Consider the following 23,429-nt stretch of genomic DNA (forward strand, 5'->3'; position numbering starts at 1 on the left):
TTCGATTTCTTTTCCTTCTGGATCTTTGATTAATTTAAGGCCGGCTTCTAGGCTGCTATAACTTTAATTGAATCATTGAATGTTAAATTTTTTTGTTGGATTGAAAACTTGGACCTATAGCCAATCTATATTTTATATTATCTGGTATATGAGTATCCGTTTTGTTTATAACCCATTTGTTCCAATCTAAACCTGTATTGATAATCGGATGTGCTTTGTCTCTTAGCTCTATTAGTTTCTTAAGTTTGTTGCATTGTTGTGTTCTTTATCTGATCAAAAAGTTTTTGGTATTTCTTTTGTTCTAGAAAAATAAATTTATCGAATTCTAATTCTTCTAATGAGTCCTGTGTCACACATTGGATATTATTAAATTATTATTTAATCGATTGATTTCTTTTGCACTGTCCGCAATTTCATATTTCAAAATTTTATTCTGAAGGATCAATAGACTGTTATTTTAGTTTTTGTATGTTATTGTAATTTTTATTTTGAATGTTAAATTGTTGGTGATAAAATTAGGTAAAACATTTTCGTGCTTGCATTTAATTAAGAAATTCCTTTTGTTAGTAGTCTTCGCTAATGCATTGAAAGTTGATGTTATTTGTCTGCAATGGTATACGGCTTCTGAACCATATTTTTTGTAAACTGTGTTGAAAAACGATTGATCCATTTTTAGTTCTGGAGTATATAATATAGAATTTATGATATCGTGGAACGAATATTAATTGTTTAATATGAACAAAACAGCACTCAGATTTGTTTAACACAACTTTATTTTATGATTACAGACGTTTCGAGACTATGGTGTGTCTCATCTTCAGTGTAATTTCAAAAACAGTTACTTATATACTACACATTCTTTAATAACTTATTTAATTTCATTTAATTTTTGATATACAAAAAACACCAACTATTCCTTGCAATGCTTGACACAGTACTAAAGAAACATATGACACTTACAGAAATATTCTAAACAAATTTGAAGTACTTATGTAGATGGAGACAGAGAGGGTATCATTATAATGTAAACAAAAGGAGTGCTATCGCATACAAAATCGATAAAAAATGAAAAAACAAATTAATTTATTGAAAAGAATAAGATAAATGAAAATTTTTTTATAAATTATTAATGATGTTTATATAAGTGTCATGTAAAATATTTGTGTCGGTTCTTAGATTTATGCTATTGTTAGTCCTATATTAACATTGATTCTGCCATGCTCCGTTTAAATAAGTCTTTCTCATGGAATAAAATTTGGGGATTGTCAAAATCAAACTTATGGTTGTTGATATTAGCATGATCCACAAGTGTACTTTTAAATTTTTTGTTATCTATTTTTTCACATTGTAATTCATGTTGCCTGAGTCTCTTTTCTAAGTTCTGGCAGGTCTGGCCAATATAAGAACAATTACAATCCAAACAATTTACTTTATAAACTATATCTTTCTTTTTTGTTAATGGAGTTTCATCTTTAATTTTGGAATATAAAAATTTTAATTGTTTTAATGGAGAAAAAGTAATACGAATATTGTGTTTTTTGAAAAGTCTTTTTGATAATTGGTTAAAATTATTGTCAAGATGGAAAATTAATGAAAAAAGTTTTTCAGGAACACTTGTTTTGCCAGGCTCTTCCGGTTTCTTATCAAAAGGTTCAAGTAATTTTGCGACTCTATTTTTAATAATTGGACAAATTAACTTATATGGAAAATTATTGCCAAGTAGGATCGTTTTAACTAATTTTATGTTTGTATCATAAAACAGGGGATCAGATAATAAAATAGCGTGATCTACAAGATTTAGAATGGTAGAAATTTTTATATTGAGAGGAACATGCGAATTAAATTAATGTATCTCCCGGACCAACTATCTTTTCTGTACCAGTCTGTATAACATACACCGCCTCTATTAATGAGTTTTACGTCAAGAAAATGTAACGTCGAATCATTTTCAAGTTCCTGAGTGAATTGTAAAAAGAATTGTACTCATTGAATTTGTTGAAAACATTATCTATATCTTTTTATTAAGTAATATTAATGTGTCATCGACATATCTGAAATAGACCATAGGTTTGGAAGGTAAAGAATTTAAGACATGATTTTCCAAATCTTGTAATACTAAATCCGCCAAAACAGGACTTAATGGGCTGCCCATTGGACAACCTCTCTTCATCGTATAATATTTTTTATTAAAAGTGAAATATGATGCTTTTAAAAGTAATTCTATTCCTGAAATAAAAATTTCCATCGGTAAACAAGTGAATTCAACTATTTGTATCCATCTTTTCTTTATAGCTGTAATAATTAGATCATGCGGAAGATTATTAAATAAATTAATGACGTCAAGACTCATGAAGGAACAATCAGGAGGAATTACTTTATGTTTTATATGTTCTATTAACTGGAAAGAGTTATTTAAACGGTATGGAGAATCTATGGTGACATTCTTTAAAATATCTGAAAAATATTTTGCTAAAAAATAGTATGGCGAATCAATGTAGGAAACAATTGGTCTAAATGGGCAATTAGGTTTATGGATCTTTGGAAGGCAATAGAATTTTGGGGTTAAAGGGTGTTGTACTTTTAACTTTAATGATATGGTATTATTAATATGTCCCTTTTTCTCTAATAATTTATAAATTTAAAAACCTGTCTATGGTGATAGTTGTTCGGATCCGATGCCAATTCTTTATAGAGATTCATCACTGAGAATTTTCTTTGCTTCTTTATCATATTCCTCTTTTAACAAAACCACTGAAATGTTTCCTTTATCTGCCTTACACACTAATAATTGTTTGTTATCTTGAAGAAATTTTTTGTAGCTATGATGTCCCGGTAGATGTAAGATGTATCATTCTTGCACTGTACTTTGTTTTTGTGAGTTTTTTGAAATGTTGTAAATTGTTTCATTAACATAAATCTTATCCGTTCGATTTCTTTTCCTTCTGGATCTTTGATTAATTTAAGGCCGGCTTCTAGGCTGCTAATAACTTTAATTGAATCATTGAATGTTAAATTTTTTTGTTGGATTGAAAACTTTGGACCTAGAGCCAATATATATTTTATATTATCTGGTATATGAGTATCCGTTTTGTTTATAACCCATTTGTTCCAATCTAAACCTGTATTGATAATCGGATGTGCTTTGTCTCTTAGCTCTATTAGTTTCTTAAGTTTGTTGCATTGTTTGTTCTTTATCTGATCAAAAAGTTTTTGGTATTTCTTTTGTTCTAGAAAAATAAATTTATCGAATTCTAATTCTTCTAATGAGTCCTGTGTCACACGTTTGGATATTATTAAATTATTATTTAATCGATTGATTTCTTTTGCACTGTCCGCAATTTCATATTTCAAAATTTTATTCTGAAGGATCAATAGACTGTTATTTAGTTTTTGTATGTTATTGTAATTTTTATTTTTGAATGTTAAATTGTTGGTGATAAAATTAGGTAAAACATTTTCGTGCTTGCATTTAATTAAGAAATTCCTTTTGTTAGTAGTCTTCGCTAATGCATTGAAAGTTGATGTTATTTGTCTGCAATGGTATACGGCTTCTGAACCATATTTATTGTAAACTGTGTTAAAAACGATTGATCCATTTTTAGTTCTGGAGTATATAATATAGAATTTTATGATATGAGTGGAACGAATATTAATTGTTTAATATGAACAAAACAGCACTCAGATTTGTTTAACACAACTTTATTTTATGATTACAGACGTTTCGAGACTATGGTGTGTCTCATCTTCAGTGTAATTTCAAAAACAGTTACTTATATACTACACATTCTTTAATAACTTATTTAAATTTCATTTAATTTTTGATATACAAAAAACACCAACTATTCCTTGCAATGCTTGACACAGTACTAAAGAAACATATGACACTTACAGAAATATTCTAATCAAATTTGAAGTACTTATGTAGATGGAGACAGAGAGGGTATCATTATAATGTAAACAAAGGAGTGCTATCGCATACAAAATCGATAAAAAATGAAAAAAACAAATTAATTTATTGAAAAGAATAAGATAATGAAAATTTTTTTTTAATAATTATTAATGATGTTTATATAAGTGTCATGTAAAATATTTGTGTCGGTTCTTAGATTTATGCTATTGTTAGTCCGAACTATTAACATTGATTCTGCCATGCTCCGTTTAAATAAGTCTTTCTCATGGAATAAAATTGGGGATTGTCAAAATCAAACTTATGGTTGTTGATATTAGCATGATCCACAAGTGTACTTTTAAATTTTTTGTTATCTATTTTTTCACATTGTAATTCATGTTGCCTGAGTCTCTTTTCTAAGTTCTGGCAGGTCTGGCCAATATAAGAACAATTACAATCCAAACAATTTACTTTATAAACTATATCTTTCTTTTTTGTTAATGGAGTTTCATCTTTAATTTTGGAATATAAAAATTTTAATTGTTTTAATGGAGAAAAAGTAATACGAATATTGTGTTTTTTGAAAAGTCTTTTTGATAATTGGTTAAAATTATTGTCAAGATATGGAAAATTAATGAAAAAGTTTTTTCAGGAACACTTGTTTTGCCAGGCTCTTCCGGTTTCTTATCAAAAGGTTCAAGTAATTTTGCGACTCTATTTTTAATAATTGGACAAATTAACTTATATGGAAAATTATTGCCAAGTAGGATCGTTTTAACTAATTTTATGTTTGTATCATAAAACAGGGGATCAGATAATAAAATAGCGTGATCTACAAGATTTAATGGTAGAAATTTTTATATTGAGAGGAACATGCGAATTAAAATTAATGTATCTCCCGGACCAACTATCTTTTCTGTACCAGTCTGTATAACATACACCGCCTCTATTAATGAGTTTTACGTCAAAAAATGTAACGTCGAATCATTTTCAAGTTCCTGAGTGAATTGTAAAAAAGAATTGTACTCATTGAATTTGTTGAAAACATTATCTATATCTTTTTTATTAAGTAATATTAATGTGTCATCGACATATCTGAAATAGACCATAGGTTTGGAAGGTAAAGAATTTAAGACATGATTTTCCAAATCTTGTAATACTAAATCCGCCAAAACAGGACTTAATGGGCTGCCCATTGGACAACCTCTCTTCATCGTATAATATTTTTTATTAAAAGTGAAATATGATGCTTTTAAAAGTAATTCTATTCCTGAAATAAAAATTTCCATCGGTAAACAAGTGAATTCAACTATTTGTATCCATCTTTTCTTTATAGCTGTAATAATTAGATCATGCGGAAGATTATTAAATAAATTAATGACGTCAAGACTCATAAAGGAACAATCAGGAGGAATTACTTTATGTTTTATATGTTCTATTAACTGGAAAGAGTTATTTAAACGGTATGGAGAATCTATGGTGACATTCTTTAAAATATCTGAAAAATATTTTGCTAAAAAATAGTATGGCGAATCAATGTAGGAAACAATTGGTCTAAATGGGCAATTAGGTTTATGGATCTTTGGAAGGCAATAGAATTTTGGGGTTAAAGGATGTTGTACTTTTAACTTTAATGATATGGTATTATTAATATGTCCCTTTTTCTCTAATAAATTTATAAATTTAAAAACCTGTCTATGGTGATAGTTGTTCGTAAGTTGTTCATAAAACATAAAGTAATTCCTCCTGATTGTTCCTTTATGAGTCTTGACGTCATTAATTTATTTAATAATCTTCCGCATGATCTAATTATTACAGCTATAAAGAAAAGATGGATACAAATAGTTGAATTCACTTGTTTACCGATGGAAATTTTTATTTCAGGAATAGAATTACTTTTAAAAGCATCATATTTCACTTTTAATAAAAAATATTATACGATGAAGAGAGGTTTTCCAATGGGCAGCCCATTAAGTCCTGTTTTGGCGGATTTAGTATTACAAGATTTGGAAAATCATGTCTTAAATTCTTTACCTTCCAACCTATGGTCTATTTCAGATATGTCGATGACACATTATATTACTTAATAAAAAAGATATAGATAATGTTTTCAACAAATTCAATGAGTACAATTCTTTTTTACAATTCACTCAGGAACTTGAAAATGATTCGACGTTACATTTTCTTGACGTAAAACTCATTAATAGAGGCGGTGTATGTTATACAGACTGGTACAAAAAAGATAGTTGGTCCGGGAGATACATTAATTTTAATTCGCATGTTTTTCTCAATATAAAAATTTCTACCATTCTAAATCTTGTAGATCACGCTATTTTATTATCTGATCCCCTGTTTTATGATACAAACATAAAATTAGTTAAAACGATCCTACTTGGCAATAATTTTCCATATAAGTTAATTTGTCCAATTATTAAAATAGAGTCGCAAAATTACTTGAACCTTTTGATAAGAAACCGGAAGAGCCTGGCAAAACAAGTGTTCCTGAAAAAACTTTTTTCATTAATTTTCCATATCTTGACAATAATTTTAACCAATTATCAAAAAGACTTTTCAAAAAACACAATATTCGTATTACTTTTTCTCCATTAAAACAATTAAAATTTTTATATTCCAAAATTAAAGATGAAACTCCATTAACAAAAAAGAAAGATATAGTTTATAAAGTAAATTGTTTGGATTGTAATTGTTCTTATATTGGCCAGACCTGCCAGAACTTAGAAAAGAGACTCAGGCAACATGAATTACAATGTGAAAAAATAGATAACAAAAATTTAAAAGTACACTTGTGGATCATGCTAATATCAACAACCATAAGTTTGATTTTGACAATCCCCAAATTTTATTCCATGAGAAAGACTTATTTAAACGGAGCATGGCAGAATCAATGTTAATAGTTCGGACTAACAATAGCATAAATCTAAGAACCGACACAAATATTTTACATGACACTTATATAAACATCATTAATAATTTATAAAAAAATTTTTCATTTATCTTATTCTTTTCAATAAATTAATTTGTTTTTTCATTTTTTATCGATTTTGTATGCGATAGCACTCCTTTTGTTTACATTATAATGATACCCTCTCTGTCTCCATCTACATAAGTACTTCAAATTTGTTTAGAATATTTCTGTAAGTGTCATATGTTTCTTTAGTACTGTGTCAAGCATTGCAAGGAATAGTTGGTGTTTTTTGTATATCAAAAATTAAATGAAATTTAAATAAGTTATTAAAGAATGTGTAGTATAAGTAACTGTTTTTGAAATTACACTGAAGATGAGACACACATAGTCTCGAAACGTCTGTAATCATAAAATAAAGTTGTGTTAAACAAATCTGAGTGCTGTTTTGTTCATATTAAACAATTAATATTCGTTCCACTCATATCATAAAATTCTATATTATATACTCCAGAACTAAAAATGGATCAATCGTTTTTCAACACAGTTTACAATAAATATGGTTCAGAAGCCGTATACCATTGCAGACAAATAACATCAACTTTCAATGCATTAGCGAAGACTACTAACAAAAGGAATTTCTTAATTAAATGCAAGCACGAAAATGTTTTACCTAATTTTATCACCAACAATTTAACATTCAAAAATAAAAATTACAATAACATACAAAAACTAAATAAAAGTCTATTGATCCTTCAGAATAAAATTTTGAAATATGAAATTGCGGACAGTGCAAAAGAAATCAATCGATTAAATAATAATTTAATAATATCCAAACGTGTGACACAGGACTCATTAGAAGAATTAGAATTCGATAAATTTATTTTTCTAGAACAAAAGAAATACCAAAAACTTTTTGATCAGATAAAGAACAAACAATGCAACAAACTTAAGAAACTAATAGAGCTAAGAGACAAAGCACATCCGATTATCAATACAGGTTTAGATTGGAACAAATGGGTTATAAACAAAACGGATACTCATATACCAGATAATATAAAATATATATTGGCTCTAGGTCCAAAGTTTTCAATCCAACAAAAAAATTTAACATTCAATGATTCAATTAAAGTTATTAGCAGCCTAGAAGCCGGCCTTAAATTAATCAAAGATCCAGAAGGAAAAGAAATCGAACGGATAAGATTTATGTTAATGAAACAATTTACAACATTTCAAAAAACTCACAAAAACAAAGTACAGTGCAAGAATGATACATCTTACATCTACCGGGACATCATAGCTACAAAAAAATTTCTTCAAGATAACAAACAATTATTAGTGTGTAAGGCAGATAAAGGAAACATTTCAGTGGTTTTGTTAAAAGAGGAATATGATAAAGAAGCAAAGAAAATTCTCAGTGATGAATCTCTATATGAAGAATTGGCATCGGATCCGAACAACTATCACCATAGACAGGTTTTTAAATTTATAAATTTATTAGAGTAAAAGGGACATATTAATAATACCATATCATTAAAGTTAAAAGTACAACATCCTTTAACCCCAAAATTCTATTGCCTTCCAAAGATCCATAAACCTAATTGCCCATTTAGACCAATTGTTTCCTACATTGATTCGCCATACTATTTTTTAGCAAAATATTTTTCAGATATTTTAAAGAATGTCACCATAGATTCTCCATACCGTTTAAATAACTCTTTCCAGTTAATAGAACATATAAAACATAAAGTAATTCCTCCTGATTGTTCCTTTATGAGTCTTGACGTCATTAATTTATTTAATAATCTTCCGCATGATCTAATTATTACAGCTATAAAGAAAAGATGGATACAAATAGTTGAATTCACTTGTTTACCGATGGAAATTTTTATTTCAGGAATAGAATTACTTTTAAAAGCATCATATTTCACTTCTAATAAAAAATATTATACGATGAAGAGAGGTTGTCCAATGGGCAGCCCATTAAGTCCTGTTTTGGCGGATTTAGTATTACAAGATTTGGAAAATCATGTCTTAAATTCTTTACCTTCCAAACCTATGGTCTATTTCAGATATGTCGATGACACATTAATATTACTTAATAAAAAGATATAGATAATGTTTTCAACAAATTCAATGAGTACAATTCTTTTTTACAATTCACTCAGGAACTTGAAAATGATTCGACGTTACATTTTCTTGACGTAAAACTCATTAATAGAGGCGGTGTATGTTATACAGACTGGTACAGAAAAGATAGTTGGTCCGGGAGATACATTAATTTTAATTCGCATGTTCCTCTCAATATAAAAATTTCTACCATTCTAAATCTTGTAGATCACGCTATTTTATTATCTGATCCCCTGTTTTATGATACAAACATAAAATTAGTTAAAACGATCCTACTTGGCAATAATTTTCCATATAAGTTAATTTGTCCAATTATTAAAAATAGAGTCGCAAAATTACTTGAACCTTTTGATAAGAAACCGGAAGAGCCTGGCAAAACAAGTGTTCCTGAAAAAACTTTTTTCATTAATTTTCCATATCTTGACAATAATTTTAACCAATTATCAAAAAGACTTTTCAAAAAACACAATATTCGTATTACTTTTTCTCCATTAAAACAATTAAAATTTTTATATTCCAAAATTAAAGATGAAACTCCATTAACAAAAAAGAAAGATATAGTTTATAAAGTAAATTGTTTGGATTGTAATTGTTCTTATATTGGCCAGACCTGCCAGAACTTAGAAAAGAGACTCAGGCAACATGAATTACAATGTGAAAAAATAGATAACAAAAAATTTAAAAGTACACTTGTGGATCATGCTAATATCAACAACCATAAGTTTGATTTTGACAATCCCCAAATTTTATTCCATGAGAAAGACTTATTTAAACGGAGCATGGCAGAATCAATGTTAATAGTTCGGACTAACAATAGCATAAATCTAAGAACCGACACAAATATTTTACATGACACTTATATAAACATCATTAATAATTTATAAACAAATTTTTCATTTATCTTATTCTTTTCAATAAATTAATTTGTTTTTTCATTTTTTATCGATTTTGTATGCGATAGCATTCCTTTTGTTTACATTATAATGATACCCTCTCTGTCTCCATCTACATAAGTGCTTCAAATTTGTTTAGAATATTTCTGTAAGTGTCATATGTTTCTTTAGTACTGTGTCAAGCATTGCAAGGAATAGTTGGTGTTTTTTGTATATCAAAAATTAAATGAAATTTAAATAAGTTATTAAAGAATGTGTAGTATATAAGTAACTGTTTTTGAAATTACACTGAAGATGAGACACACCATAGTCTCGAAACGTCTGTAATCATAAAATAAAGTTGTGTTAAACAAATCTGAGTGCTGTTTTGTTCATATTAAACAATTAATATTCGTTCCACTCATATCATAAAATTCTATAATATATATATATATATATATATATATATATATATATATATATATATATATTGAAATGATATAAGTTGTTGTTGGGTAGGGGTTGCTGAATAGGTAGGGGTTGGAACTCCTAGTCTGGTGTCGTGGGCAGAGCAGTGAGTTGTGATATAATATGATAAACATTGTTTGTAGTCCCTTCAGAATCGTGAGCCTTTTATTTAAGTATTGGCTAAAAGAGATTTTCTACGCTAATATAATTAAAACACTGAATTTAGATAAACTGTCACTTTTTATTTCAATGTTTAATTACACTTTTAACTTATCAACGGACATAAATTTAGGTTTTGATGTTAAGACATACTCTAGGTCTAGATACTTTCTTAAGACTCACTGAATTCGATGGACGATCTCTATTCTATTTATTAGGTATAGCCTAAACCTAATAGGTATAGCCTATATATACGAGTATATATATATATATATATATATATATATATATATATATATATATATATGTTAAAGTAGTTAATTTTGATGTTGAGAAATATGAGTAAGTTCTTCAAGGGCATACATCAAATAAAAGGCAAATTGTATGCCCTTGAAGAACTTACTCATATATATATATATATATATATATATATATATATATATATATATATATATATTTATATTTATATTTTTGAATAGTCTTGAATTTGATGTTGATATATATGTTTAGTTTGAGTTAAAAAGTCGGGCGTTACATCAATAAAAATAGTATGAGAGTTTTTTAAAAAAAATATTTATTTAAAATCCATACGTTTCGGCTAGCATCTTAACCTTCATTCAGTGGTAATCAATTTAACTATAAAAATTAAAACTAAATAAATAATATGTAAGAAATTTCATAGAAGAACAATAATAATAATAATAATAAAACACTTACAATTTTGTATCCTAATATAGCATATGAAACCATTATTAATCCATGGTATGAGTATGTGCACATTGGTGAAATATATATTTTTTAACATCACAAATGGTAAAACACGCTGATATACATGATAACTTAACAAGTTTTCGAAACTATGTATTTACGGTTCGGAGTTTGAGATAGAAATGTCACATTTGTCTTAAAGCAATTTTTAGCATTTGTTCGAATTTTACAGAAAATTTAAAAAGCGAAGGGATCTTGTCATTTTTTAAGAAATGTTGACACGATATTAAGGAACCATGTGTTAGTCTCGTTCAGGGCCGTATTGTCGAAACGTTTGTTTATGACTTTGTCGTTATGTAATTGTAAAAACAACCCCTCAGCGAATTTTCTTTTAATTATGTTCTCTTCGAAATGTAAAATTTTAGGGTTGAAAAAATCTATATTATAGTTTAATTTAATATGCTCAGTTAACATCGTCTTAAATTGCTTCGGATTTTTTTAGTTATTTTTATATTCTTAAGACTCACTGAATTCGATGGACGATCTCTATTCTATTTATTAGGTATAGCCTATATATATATATATATATATATATATATATATATATATATCATTATTTTTTTATTTTTTATTTTTTATAAAAAAACAAATTACTGACATTTGGTGCTTGTTTCCAATTACTAATTTTTTACAAGATGTATTAATATGTGTAAGTGATAATCTAAGAATATCAAGTAAGTAATGTTTTGTGCATTATTTTAATTTAAGGTTTAGATATAATTAGTCTGTATCTTTAGTTAAATCTCTTTCTTTCTATTTTTGCTATTGTATATTTAGTTTTAACTTGTGATAGTAATTGAAACGTTACTTTCTGTTTTTTTTCGAAATTGTAGAACCACTGACGATGACGTAGAATTTTACGTCGAAACGTATGGAAAAATAAAGATGTTTTAAAAAAATCTTTAACTTATTTATATTGTTTACTTGATGTTACGCCCTCGAAGAATATGTGAGAAATTTCATAGAAGAACAATAATAATAATAATAATAAAACACTTACAATTTTGTATCCTAATATAGCATATGAAACCATTATTAATTCATGGTATGAGTATGTGCACATTGGTGAAATATATATTTTTTAACATCACAAATGGTAAAACACGCTGATATATATGATAACTTAACAAGTTTTCGAAACTATGTATTTACGGTTCGGAGTTTGAGATAGAAATGTCACATTTGTCTTAAAGCAGTTTTTAGCATTTGTTCGAATTTTACAGAAAATTTAAAAAGCGAAGGGATCTTGTCATTTTTTAAGAAATGTTGACACGATATTAAGGAACCATGTGTTAGTCTCGTTCAGGGCCGTATTGTCGAAACGTTTGTTTATGACTTTGTCGTTATGTAATTGTAAAAACAACCCCTCAGCGAATTTTCTTTTAATTATGTTCTCTTTGAAATGTAAAATTTTAGGGTTGAAAAAATCTATATTATAGTTTAATTTAATATGCTCAGTTAACATCGTCTTAAATTGCTTCGGATTTTTTTAGTTATTTTTATATTCTTAAGACTCACTGAATTCGATGGACGATCTCTATTCTATTTATTAGGTATAGCCTATACCTAATAGGTATAGCCTATATATATATATATATATATATATATATATATATATATATATATATGTATATATATTCTCTTCGAAATGTAAAATTTTAGAGTTGAAAAAATCTATATTATAGTTTAATTTAATATGCTCAGTTAACATCGTCTTAAATTGCTTCGGATTTTTTTAGTTATTTTTATGTTGGTGAAGGCGTTCACTCAGGTGGCTACCATCAGTAATTAATATAAAAGCGGACTGTAAAGTAAATAATTGTTATCTGACGATAACCGTTCCAAAATTGAATCTTACTGAATAAAAGCACTGTGATTGGTATAAATCTATATTAAATCTTCAAACTATTACAAATACAGCGGTGATTGAATATACTTGTTGACTGTTTCGCTGCATTGTCTAGACTCACTTAAAATTACTGGGTACAGTTGTCATACAGGAAGTATTTAGGTACAAAAAATGAGCCCTTGTGCGAATGAAACAGGCCAGAGGCTGCAATATTCTAAGAATTGTAACACAATACTCGGCGCTAAGACACGGTGCACTGAAAATGTTAAGCCGTCAGAATATATTCTGACCATATTGCGCCCCGAAAAAAGTTAAATTTATTCTTCATATTATTTCCTATAGTTAATGTACATATGTATGAAATATTTCTAAACAAAGCTTAGTATTAGTATAAAGTTTCATGGTATATTGATAATATTGAAAAATATATTTTTCAGAAATAAAGCCAAATAAATCCTATCTTAATCCCAGATTTCTTAATTAACATAATTGAAAAGGATTTAACAAGATAGATAAGCAGTTAACGCGTCACCTATCAGAAAGTAATCAGAACATAAAAACGTGGTTCAGATAGATCTTTATCGACGCCAGTGATTGAACGAGCGTGCAATTCTTTAATTTTTAGTGGTCCGAATACTTTTCGTTTGCGCGATACCCTACAATTACTAACAAATCTAAAGCAAAGGACAATAACAATATGCAAACTATTAAAATTAGAGAATTCTGTGAAGATTTTGTTTCGTAAATTTTGCTTCGTAAAAATAAAGGACGTGGTATTTTTATGTCATTTAGAATGGTAATATCGCTTACAAATTGCGTCCAACGAGTAAGTATTGACTTGTCTGTGATTAAATTGTCCCAACTAATTTTCAATTGCCATAATTCTTGCATCATTATTTTTGCAATTACCACAAAAGGAGAAATCAAACCAAGTGGGTCAAAAATTTTTGCAATTGATGATAAAATTTTTCTTTTAGTTAATTTTCTTTCGATAATTATTTCATTGGTACGGATTTCGAATGAATCTGAAACGCGGTTCCAACAAAGTCCCAATGCCTTTACGGAGGCTTATCATCCGTTATATCAAACATTTCAGAGTGCTCGTTTTCCAACGATGTAAATTTTAAAATTTTATCATTTGCAGCCCTTTTATGGAGAGATATATATGCTTTGGAAAATGATGCTATTAATTCGTCCCTTAATCTAACCGACCGCTCTAAAGTTTCGGAATCCGTTATTAAATCGTCTACGTAACAATCGTTACGCAATGCTGCGCAAGCAAGTGAATAAGCCGAACCTTCATCGCTGATTAGTTTGTGCAAGCACCGTATTATCAAGTATGGAGCGCAGGCAGTTCCATATGTGACAGTTGTCAATTTCAAACATTTTAAAGTTTCGTTTGGACCTTCGCGCCACAATATGCGTTGTAAATCTTGGTCTTCTTTTCTAACTTGAATTTGGCGAAACATTTTAAATATATCAGCTGTGAACACAAATTTGTAGCATCTAAATTTTATCAAAATCTCGTAAATACTTTGCTGCAACTTTGGACCCGTATAAAGTACGTCGTTTAAAGAATTTCCGGTTGAAGTTACAGTAGAAGCATCCAAAACTACGCGGATCTTGTCAGAATCCTTTTTGAATACCGCATGGTGTGGTAGATAGTAATGCATACCGGAGTGATCGAAATTTGTTACAGCTGCATGACCTAATGCGATATACTCGTTGATAAAGTCAGAGTACTGTTTTTTTAAAATAGTATTTTTTTTAAGCGAGCTTCTAAATGCAAAAAGCGACGTTTGGCTTGTTGTAATGATAAACCAAGATTTACATCAGCATTGGGCTTTAAAGGCTAAGCAACCACATAACTTCCATCAATATCTCTAGAAACATTTTCCAAAAAATGACGCTCGCAAATTTCATCGTCGCTTGATAATGAATAATTGTCATCTACCTCATCGTTTTCCCAAAACCTTGCTATAGAGTTTGTTAGCTGGACGTTATTAATGGAAGCCGTTAAGTTATCAACTGGACCAGAATTATTTCCGAAGTTTCCAGCTACAGCCCAACCAAAAACTGTATTTTGTAACACTGGTTTATCTTTTCCAAGCATAATTTTCTTATTTAAAAGAATTTCAAAAAATATGTCGACACCTATTTGAAATTGTACAATAAATAAAATTACTGGATCGAACTGATGCGCCGTCAACGCCACTTAAAAGTAAATTTGTATTAAGTAATTTAAACCCGAGTTTATTAGCAAGATTTTTCGTTATGATACTAACTTCTGAGCCCGAATCTAATAAGGCTCGTATTTTAAGAGGTTTGTTGTTTACATCTCGAATAATTAAAGTAACAGTAGGCAAAATAGTGCAATTAAAATCTGCACTAAAAAAAAAATAGTGCATAACGTGCTATGCTGTAGCAGTCGAAGTTCTAGGTTTATCTACATTAGATGTGGCGCTAGGTTAATTTTCTCTCTCTGAATGTAATAGAGAATTGTGACGTTTGGGGCAATTTTCACAATGAAATCGCACGAAACACCTTTTCTGAATGTGTCCCTTTCGGAGACAATTTGTACACATATTGTCTTGCGATATAAATATTAATCTGTCGTCTACCGTCATACTTAAAAATTGTGCACAATTATTAATGACATGGTTATCCTTACATAACGGACATGATTTAGAACTAATTTCTTCTTTAGAAAAAAATGTGCGCTTTTTTACAATTATATTTTTATCACTCGCTTCTGATTCAAGACCGTAAGAAATTTCTAACGCCGCCCGACTTTGTTCAAGAAAGGTAAATAATTCGGTTAGCGTTGGCTGATTTTTGTGCGCTCTATTAGAATTGAATTTAAGTCGCATAGAGAAACCCAGTTTATTTAATAGTAAAAATGTCAGTGAAGTATCCCAATTATCGACACCGATGTCCAAAGCCTTAAGGGAATTAATAATTTGTTGAGCGGAATTAATGAAAGTCTTCAAAGTGTCTTTAGTTATTTTTAACAGTTTCGGAATATCAATAAATTGCTGTGAAAATGTATAAGTTATGACACATTTGTTTTCAAATTTACTTGTTACGCTACCTTGTAATTAGCGTCGCTTAGTTGCAAATTATTAATAGCCTCAGCGGCATCCCCGATAAGGTGTCCCTTTAAATAATAAAATTTTTGGACATTGGTTAACTATTTATTGTTATTAATTGTTGATACAAATAAGTCCTTAAATCCCGTCCAATCTTTATAAGAGCCGTCAAATTGCGGGATATGTATATTGGGCAGTTTTATTTGCGCTTCGGGAGTTACTTTAAATTTTGGTAGATTACATGATTCTGCTATTAATTTGTCAATTTTGTACGATACCTTTTCATATAATGTTTGAATCACTGACGTCTTATCTGAATAATCATCCGCATAATCATCTAATTTATTCCATATTTTTTCGAATTCTAAAAATTTTGCATCAAGACGTTTTTTTACATTTTCTAACAAATTAATTGGTTCATCATTAAAATTTGTGTTCAATAAATTCTCAAAGTAATCTTTAATGTTTGCGCATTTTTTTAAAAGTTTTTTCACTTCTGCTATTTTAGGTTATTTAAAATCTGACTGATTATAGTTTACAATGATTGAACGCTTTGTTAAATAAACTATCTAATACCTGACGCATTAACTGTTACAAATTTATAAATATGATTGTTACAAAATGTTAATGCTTATAATATACAATGAAATAACAATCGATGAATTGTAACAGAAATCTAAAATTCTGTAGCGCTAAATATAAATTAAATACAAAGCCTTTACGAACAAGTATTAGTTAAAAATGCCAAAAACAAATAATAATCAGTAAAGTAAATATAAAGATAAATAAACAACGATTACAACCGTAGTCGTGAAATTGGTCCAGGAAAGTATGAGCTGCTCTTCAGGAAGGTCCTCAAAGTCAGCACTCCGGATTCAGCTGAATGTTTCTGGTATTGGGTTGGCCCGGTTAGCACGCTGTCCAGGAAAGTATGAGCTGGTTCCTTTATAAAGAGATGAAGTCAGCACTCTGGATGCAAGTTACCAAAATATTGAGTCTCAATATTAGTCGAAGATAATTTCAGTTGCTAATCTATCAGAAAATTGATCTAGTGTGCCGGATGTCCAGGAAAATATAAGCTGCTTCAGATAAAACACCAAAAGATTGAAGTCAGCTCTCTGGTTTAAAAAAATAATTTACTGCTCTTGAGATCTCTAAGTATATCGGTGTAATTCGAATTGCACCACCGTCTCGGATATTAGATCACAAAACAACACGTAGAATTAATTGGCGCGAAAACACTTGCACTTATTAAATTTTATCACAGTTTATCGCGATACGTGCAAATTACGTGCTCATAACACACCACCAATCAAAATTTTACACAAACACAGAATTTATGCCAGTAAATAATCCGTACAAAGTTCTATTAGTTTACCGGTATTCACTATATAAAGCACTAACCGGGCATTAGTCATATTTATAATAAACTTAATATACGGCTCGAAGATGACCAATGGTTGGGCTGGCTACCGTCAGTAATTAACATAAAAGCGGACTGTAAAGTAAATAATTGTTATCTGACGATAACCGTTCCAAATTTGAATCTTACTGAATAAAAACACTGTGATTGGTATAAATCTATATTAAATCTTCAAACTATTACAAATACAGGGGTGATTGAATATACTTGTTGACTGTTTCGCTGCATTGTCTAGACTCACTTAAAATTACTTGGTACAGTGTTCATACATGAAGTATTTAGGTACAAAAAAATTAGCCCTTGTGCGAATGACACAGGCCAGAGGCTGCAATATTCTAAGAATTGAATATATTTAAGAACACAATACCCGGCGCCAAGGCTACGGTACACTGAAAATGTTAAGCCGTCAGAATATATTCTGACCGCCTCAGGAACTTGGTTTATCAGATCAATTGCTCTAATTGCGAAATTTTATATCGGATAAACTAGCCAAAACCTGAGTAAACGCCTTCACCAGCATAAAAATAACTCACAAAATCCGAAGCAATATGAAACGATGTTAACTGATCATATTAAATTAAATCATAATATAGATTTTTCAACCCTAAAATTTTACATTTTTAAGAGAACTTAATTAAAAGAACATTTGCTGAGGGGTTGTTTTTACAATTACGTAACGACAGTCAGAAACAAACGTTTCGAAAATACGGCCCTGAACGAGACTAACACATGGTTCCTTAATAGCGTGTCAATATTTCTTAGAAAATGACAAGATTCTATAGCTTTTTAAATTTCCCGTATAATTTGAACACATGGTAAAAACTGCTTTAAGAAAAAATGTGACATTTCTATCTCAAACTCCGAAGAGTAAATAGTTTCGACAACTTGTTAAGTTATCATGGTTATCAGTGTCTTTTACCATTTGTGATGTTAAAAAATATATATTTTATCAATGTGCACTCATACCATGGATTAATAATGGTTTCATATGTTATATTAGGATACAAAATTGTAAGTGTTTTATTATTATTATTATTATTATTATTATTATTGTTTTTCAATGAAATTTTTTACATATTATTTATTTAGTATTAATTTTTATAGTTAAACTGATTACCATTGAATGAAGGCTAAGATGGATTATAAATAAATATGTATGGATTTTAAATAAATATTTTTTTTAAAAAACTCTCATACTATTTTTATTGATGTAACGCCCGACTTTTTAACTCAAACTAAACATATATTTATATATAATAATAATAATGGGTGTGCTGCCCTAAGGCAGGTCCGTGAGCTGAATTAAACTCGAACTCGATTGAGGGAATAATAGTGTGAGAGATTTTCCATTGCCATTTCAAACCGTAGTGCCCGAGATGGGCTTATATTCAATTCGAAACATATTTTTGATCTGTATTTTCAATTGAAAATGGACATCGCGCTGCCAGATGTCAGATTGCCATAGCGGGGATCAGAACGCGCGACCCTGTCCATACAAAGTCAACCCGTTAACGATCTTCGCCACGAAGAATATATATATAAATATATATATATATATATATATATATATATTATGCATCCCTTCTATAATTTAATAATTAATTTAGTGTTACGGTGGACATCAATACATACTAGTATATTCTGTCGCAAAATTATTAAATTTCAATGAAATATTATATTTGGATCCCAGTAATTTGCTCATGCAAATGCATCTAGTTAATTCACTATTATTTTACAAGTGAACAATCCTTCTGGAAAGATCTTGGTAATTATGTTTGCCTAAGCACTCTAGTTTAATTTAAATTGTTAAAACATTAAAACAGGGCAGTCTGCTGTCGGCTGCCGAGCCGGTAACATCTTCAAATGTAACCTCCAAAATATAAAAGTTTATAAATCATCTTTTTAATCATTTGCTAATCTTCTGTGAACGTCAATGTAATCAAGAATATTTTATGTAAATTATATATAATAAACGTAAATGGCAAATTATGTGTAAAATGTGTTTAATTGTGAAATCCCTAACATATGTGTGTTTAACTTCACAGATGACGCTGATTCTGGAGATGCTATTTATATATCAAATCATCGTTTTCCAGAATATCATTCACCTCAGAAGTCTGTTAGCACGGAATGTCTATTAGAAAGATTGGACTTAACTTGTGATAACAAATGCTCCACGCGAGTTGTTTTTGGATCTGCGGACAATATACGTTACAGTGATGTCCATCGCATTGAGAGCGCCTATTGTGTATTCGAAGATCAGCCTAGATTAATAACAACGCGACCAATAAGTCCGCGGGCCGATTCTGAAGATTTCCGAACTCATTTGGCTAACTTGGAAATACTTCGTAGTGCTTCTAATGTGCTTTGCAGACGACAACTAAAAGAGTTGAATATTATATTCGAGCGGAGGTAGGTATTTTATTCTTCTGATGGTTCTTACATTACTATTTTTATAACGATCACGTTAACTGAAATAATTGAATTATATATATATATATATATATATATATATATATATATGTGTGACTATATATATATATATATATATATATATATATATATATATATATATATATATATATATATATATATATATATATATATATATATATATATATATATATAGTCACTAAAGCCTCGGAGCTTGCACATTTCACAAGTCGTGGCAGAAATTACTTAATTTTACTCACATTTTTGTTCAAATGAAACTATCATTTTTCTCTTTACATCTTACAAAAAATGATAAAAATTCATAGTGTGGACAAGTTAGATGTATAAATGTTAGTGCTAATTTCTAGTGTTGTGTACACATCTTAGATGTAGTGATGGGCGTTGAATCAACGAACGGTTATTTTCAACCGTTTCTTCTTCGTTAACTAACTAACCGTTTCGTCGCAACGAAATAACTAGTTGAAAATCAACTGGTTTCGAAGCAGTTGAAAACATGGCGGCCAGTTAGTTTTTTCAACGATATAGGAATTCGTTCGTTGTCGAAAACGAACGTAGGCAGGTACCTGCGTCGGAAAGGATCAACTAATACTATGAAAATCGCTTATTGTTAGGCTACTGCTTTTATAATATTGCAAATGTACATGTACATCTTAAAAGAAACTTGCAACACGCGCCAAATCGTTTAATTTTAGAAAATCAGTTACATTTATTATAGTTTTCAATGGTTAATATTTTTCATAAAAATCTCATAGCATTTGTCTTGTAATAATTTTTTTAAACTAAACCTGAAAATTGATTTTTTATTTTTCATAACATTTTATATAACTTTACATTTTTATATTGCTATTTTTATATAACATGTAAATTCGATGTTTTAGTATATGGCTTTGCTGTAATGAAAATATTTAAGTTTTTTAAATTAAACCTTTATTTATTATATATATATATATATATATATATATATATATATATATATATATATATATATATATATATATATATATATATATATATATATGATATTCAGTTTTCAGGGCAATACATCAATTAAAAAAAATTGTATGACTTTAAAACATTTTTATTTATTTCATACGTTTCGACACATTGTTTTGTGTCATCTTCAGTGGACTCTAGATTGAAAGAACAGATAGAAATTATTAAATAAAACTAATATATAAGAAGTGATATGGTATGAACTTACATGTAATTGAATTAATCCTAATTATTTCATATTATAAATGTTCACAATGCACAATCCTAATTATTTCATATTATAAATGTTTACAATGCACTAAAAAACCAATCCTTGTCATTTTAAGTTGAACATATATAAATTTTTGACTGAGTTTATATTTACTGAATTTATATATGTTCAACTTAAAATGACAAGGATTGGTTTTTTAGTGCATTGTAAACATTTATAATATGAAATAATTAGGATTGTGCATTGTGAACATTTATAATATGAAATAATTAGGATTAATTCAATTACATGTAAGTTCATACCATATCACTTCTTATATATTAGTTTTATTTAATAATTTCTATCTGTTCTTTCAATCTAGAGTCCACTGAAGATGACACAAAACAATGTGTCGAAACTTATGGAATAAATAAAAATGTTTTAAAGTCATACAATTTTTTTTAATTGATGTATTGCCCTGAAAACTGAATATCACATATTTCAACATCAAAATTATATAAAAAATTTAATATATATATATATATATATATATATATATGTGTGTGTGTGTGTGTGTGTGTGTGTGTGTAATAAATGTGACAATTCACATTTATTTCTTTTTATTCATCAAATCCAATGTCAACTTGACTTTTATAAGAACAAAGTTCATATTACCAACTTTCAATGAAACAGTTATTTCAACTATCAGTTTCTTAACGTTGCCAGCGTTGAATCGTTAAAAATAACTATAGTTGAAAAATAACTAGTTATTTAACTAGTTGACGAAACCCCGATAACCGTTTCGTTTCGTTGACGGCAAAACCGTCAACGACCCACCTCTACTTAGATGTAACCTACCAACGTTAATGTAAGTCTATTCTTAAATATATTGTTTTCTTTACATATATTCATGTTTATGTATATGTATGTATGTATGTATATATGCATATGTGTATGTATGTATGTATATATGCATATGTGTATGTATGTATATGTATATATGTATGTATATATACATGTATGTGCATGTATATATATGTATGGATATGTATATATATATATATATATATATATGTGTGTGTGAGCATGTATGTACGTATGTATATACATATATGTATGTGTATGCTTATATGCATATGTGTACGTATATAGCTGTATTTACATAGATAGGTATGAGTATATTTATGTTTATACATGTAAATGTACGTCCTCGTGAATATGCATGCACGTTGCATACATGTATATGTGTATATGTATATTTCCGTAGATGTATATATATATATATATATATATATATATATATATTTTGTAGAGTTTCGAACAAGAATCCAAAAATAATACAAAATAAAAAACAAGAAAAGTTTTTAAAAAAAAACAATTTCTTTATTTAATTATTTTTTTACCTTTTTACAATATTTCGAAACTCATTTCTGATGTCCTAAAAAATGTTACAATCAATTCTCCCTATTATGTTAAGAATTCGTACCAATTTGTGAATTTAATTAATAACCGCAACATCCCTGAAAATCACTTATTTCTAAGCTTAGATGTGGTCAACCTTTTTACATGTGTCCCACATGAATTAATCCTAAACTCAATCGATAAACGTTGGCACACAATTTGTAACTTTACTGACTTTCCGAAAACAGTCTTCACTCATATTATCAACACTATTTTAAATTACTCCTATTTCCATTGCCAAGACAACTTTTATTCTCAAATTAAAGGCGCAGCTATGGGATGTCCCTTATCTCCCGGAATCATCGACTTAGTTTTACAAACACTAGAAATTTCCGTTTTCTCAACTTTAAAATTTCAAATTAACTTTTATATTAGATATGTAGATGACACTTTTTTTATCATTAACAAAAATCTTATAAACACAGTACTAGATCTCTTCAATAATTTTAACAATAATATAATTTTCACACATGAACTACAAAATAACAACAGACTTAATTTCTTGGATGTATCCGTTTACAACACTAATAACTTTGTTCGAACAAATTGGTATAGAAAAACGACATGGTCGGGTAGATACTTACACTATTCCTCATACTGTCCCAGAAACTATAAGATAAACACTATTATTTCCCTTACAGACCATGCTATTTTGTTGTCTCACCAAACTTTCCATCCACAAAATTTATCCCTAGTAAAAATAACTCTAATTGAAAATGGCTACCCAAAAAATCTCATTCATTCAGTTATTCAAAAAAGAC

The 23,429-nt window shown here is 28.7% G+C and overlaps 1 protein-coding gene across 1 annotated transcript in view; it reads left to right on the top strand.

The window, feature by feature from the left end:
• Positions 1–23,429, top strand: part of LOC113370517 — a gene marked incomplete in the record, with an annotated part of 302,645 nt that overhangs the window by 114,071 nt on the left and 165,145 nt on the right. The window contains 1 exon segment of the mRNA XM_026611191.1: positions 19,616–19,982. Coding sequence (XP_026466976.1) covers positions 19,616–19,982 — 367 coding nt within the window.

The sequence above is a fragment of the Ctenocephalides felis genome, unplaced genomic scaffold (genome assembly GCF_003426905.1).
Source record: "Ctenocephalides felis isolate EL2017-DRISC unplaced genomic scaffold, ASM342690v1 CF-g0.4_SCAFFOLD_01492, whole genome shotgun sequence".
Taxonomy (NCBI): Eukaryota; Metazoa; Arthropoda; class Insecta; order Siphonaptera; family Pulicidae; genus Ctenocephalides; species Ctenocephalides felis.